Here is a 3,316-nt window from a genome sequence, read left to right as displayed (position 1 = left end):
TGATCTGAATGTCATTCTGCACAGAAAGACTGTGTGCTGTTAGAATGCAGTCATACTATATTATGCTCAAGATACAGATGTTTAATATCAGCCTAGTATGTAATGTGTGTGTGTGTGTGTGGTGTTGTGTGTGTTGCAGAGCTGCTGAGAGAAGCCATGAAGTTAACAGAGTGTGAACAGGTGAGACTGGGTGTTGTGTCGTGGGAGGGATGGAGGAATGTCACATTCTTGGACCTCAGTCATGTCCTCCTGGGCTGCTGTTGGTCAATATTGACCAAACGTCCGTCAATATTTAGTTCTGTCTTTGGTTATTTGAATAAGGCATACCATGTTAGTTGTAGTGAGGTGTTTGAGTCATTTCGTAGTGAGGTGGTTGAGTCGTTCCTGAGAGCCTGTCTGTCTCGTCCATGGCGCTCAGAGAGGCTGTCCGTAAGCAGAGTCGTAGTGAGGTGTTGAGTCGTAGTGAGGTGTTGAGTCGTAGTGAGGTGTCGTAGTGAGGTGTTGAGTCGTAGTGAGGTGTTGAGTCGTGCCTGAGGCCTGTCTGTCTCCTCCAGGCTGCTTGTCCATGGCGCTCCAGAGAGACAGCCACGTTGCTAGAGTCGTAGTGAGGTGTTGTAGTGAGGTGTTGAGTCGTAAGTGAGGTGTCGTAAGTGAGGTGTTGAGTCGTAGTGAGGTGTTGTAGTGAGGTGTTGAGTCGTAGTGAGGTGTTGTAGTGAGGTGTTGAGTCGTAGTGAGATGTTGAGTCGTGGTAAGGTGTCGTAGTGAGGTGTTGAGTCGTGGTGAGGTGTTGAGTCGTGGTGAGGTGTCGTAGTGAGGTGTTGAGTCGTAGTGAGGTGTTGAGTCGTGGTGAGGTGTCGTAGTGAGGTGTTGAGTCGTAAGTGAGATGTTGAGTCGTAGTGAGGTGTTGAGTCGTGCCTGAGGCCTGTCTGTCTCCTCCAGGCTGATTTGTCCATGGCGCTCCAGAGAGACAGCCACGTGAAGCAGAGTCGTAGTGAGGTGGTGTTGAGTCGTGCCTGAGGCCTGTCTGTCTCCTCCAGGCTGACTTGTCCATGGCGCTCCAGAGAGACAGCCACGTGAAGCAGAGTCGTAGTGAGGTGGTGTTGAGTCGTGCCTGAGGCCTGTCTGTCTCCTCCAGGCTGGCTTGTCCATGGCGCTCCAGAGAGACAGCCACGTGAAGCAGCAGCGGCTTATTGAGGAGAAGTGGAAGAGGACCAGACAGGAGGGCAATCCCATGGTCCTCCTGAGCCACCCTCTACCCGACCAGCCCCGGCCTCGTGACCAACGAGCCCCCGCCACCCAGAGAGGGAGTACGACACCTGGCTGTACCTCCTGAAGAACAAGGGCTCCCCCCCTCCCCCCACACCCTGCCCCGGCAGCAAGGCCCACAAGGATGATAAGACCCGTCTGGAGGAGCAGCAGACCACCATCGCCAGCCTGCGGCGCCACATAGACGTTCTGCTGGGAGAGAACGAGAAACTGACCCAGGACAACAAGCGCCTGCGAGGGGAGAACATCCGGCTGAAGAGGGATGCCACGGACACAGACTTACTGGAGAAATCAGAGCTGTGGGTTCTTCCCCAGTCAGAGGAGAGGAGGAACAAGGACATCTCCATACCTAACCTGCCCCCTCTGGAGATGCCCACCCAGGACATCTCTCTGGACGACCTGCCTGCCCTGGAGCTCCCCGAGGACATCCAGCACGAACTGCAGGCGCTGCTGGACAGAGACGACAAGCTGTGATGAGACAGGCGGACAGACAACCCAGTACTAACTAACTAAAGGACGCCTCTCTACACACTGGACTGGAAGGAAGCTGGCAAATCTCAATAAAAGTGTTTGATTGGTCGGTGGCCTCAGGCACTAGATAGCAACCACAAATGGTCACCGTGACAAGTTGGTAAAGGTCATTTCTCCTAGTTCTGTCTGTCTCCTCAGTGTCTCTACTAGTGGGTACTACATCTCGTACACACACACACACACACACACACACACACACACACACACACACACACACACAAACAAACTCTTTGCAGAAATTGTGCCTTTGAAAATGTCTGAAATGAAGTCAAAAGGGAGGTGACCATCATCAGTGATCTCCCTGCTTTGATAACAGGCCTCTATATCTGGAGGCCCTGATTGGTCGACTGGGACGACCTGCTGACCCTCTGATACCCACCAGGGACGACCCGCTGACCCTCTGATACCCACCAGGGACGACCCGCTGACCCTCTGATACCCACCAGGGACGACCCGCTGACCCTCTGATACCCACCAGGGACGACCCGCTGACCCTCTGATACCCACCAGGGACGACCCGCTGACCCTCTGATACCCACCAGGGACGACCCTCTGATACCCACCAGGGACGACCTACTGACCCTCTGACCCTCTGATCTACATCCATAGTGTGTGAGTGTTGTTGTGTTGTTGTGTTGAGCCCCACCAGCTGTCTGCCAGATGTCTGATGGGAGAGTCAGGCTGCAGAATACCAGGAACTTTAAATTAATTCCCTGGTTTTCCAGAAAACCTGGTTGGATGCTTCCGGATTCTCTGCTTTTTCCCGGGAAACTTCCAAACCAGGATTTCTGTAAAACTAGGTCATTTATTGGAAGGTTCCCGGAATTCTTGCAGCCCTAGTAGAGAAGAGTATCACTGAGTGAACCTGCAGTTTAAATCCTCTCTCCTTCATCCCCTCTTCATCCTCATCATTTTTTACCACCAACCTGTGAATGGTGAAGTTTAGATGTTAAAGCTGAATGGTGAAGTTTAGATGTTAAAGCTGAATGGTGAAGTTTAGATGTTAAAGCTGAATGGTGTTTGTCCTTCAGCCCTTCAATGCAACGTTTGTTTCTTAATAAATGAAAACAAGCGTAGAGCCTCGTCAGTTTTTAACATTTCTGTTCTAGTCGAGATCATAGACAGGTGTTTGTTTCCGTCGTTGGTCTAGAGATCCGGGTGTATCGGTTTGGATAATAGAGATACCAAACTCAGCAATTACAACAGTACCCTGCTTCACTGGACTCTGGCTAGGCAGACAACACTCCTTAGCTTGGTCCCAGATGTGTTTGGCAAGACAAGGAGTTCACACGATGACACAAACAGATCTGGGATCAGGCTCCATTGTCCTCTGTCTCAGTATGAAAGTCCCTCAGCAGTGTGAACTGTTTCTCTTCGTAGTGTCTCCAGTTCAGGACGAGGTGCTCTGGGAGAGGACTGAAATCATCCTCTATTCCCCATGTTGAGCACTACTCTACACCAGGACCCATAGGGCCTTGGTCTCTCCAGTGTCTGAGAGGTTCGGTACCACGTGGACTTA

At 51.7% G+C, this 3,316-nt stretch overlaps 1 protein-coding gene across 1 annotated transcript; it reads left to right on the top strand.

Annotated features, from left to right (window-relative positions):
- Window positions 1-102: 102 nt before the first annotated feature.
- LOC115115288 (nuclear receptor-binding factor 2) lies at window positions 103-2,873 on the top strand. Its single transcript, XM_065013962.1, is given in 4 exon segments — window positions 103-180; window positions 1,136-1,263; window positions 1,265-1,285; window positions 1,287-2,873. Coding segments are annotated over 4 exon segments (681 nt in total). The 3' UTR covers window positions 1,741-2,873.
- The last annotated feature ends 443 nt before the right edge of the window (window positions 2,874-3,316 follow it).

This window comes from Oncorhynchus nerka, unplaced genomic scaffold, assembly GCF_034236695.1.
Source record: "Oncorhynchus nerka isolate Pitt River unplaced genomic scaffold, Oner_Uvic_2.0 unplaced_scaffold_7817, whole genome shotgun sequence".
Taxonomy (NCBI): Eukaryota; Metazoa; Chordata; class Actinopteri; order Salmoniformes; family Salmonidae; genus Oncorhynchus; species Oncorhynchus nerka.
The sequence above is the reverse complement of the archived record's forward strand: the minus strand, read 5'-3'. Positions and strand labels throughout refer to the sequence as shown.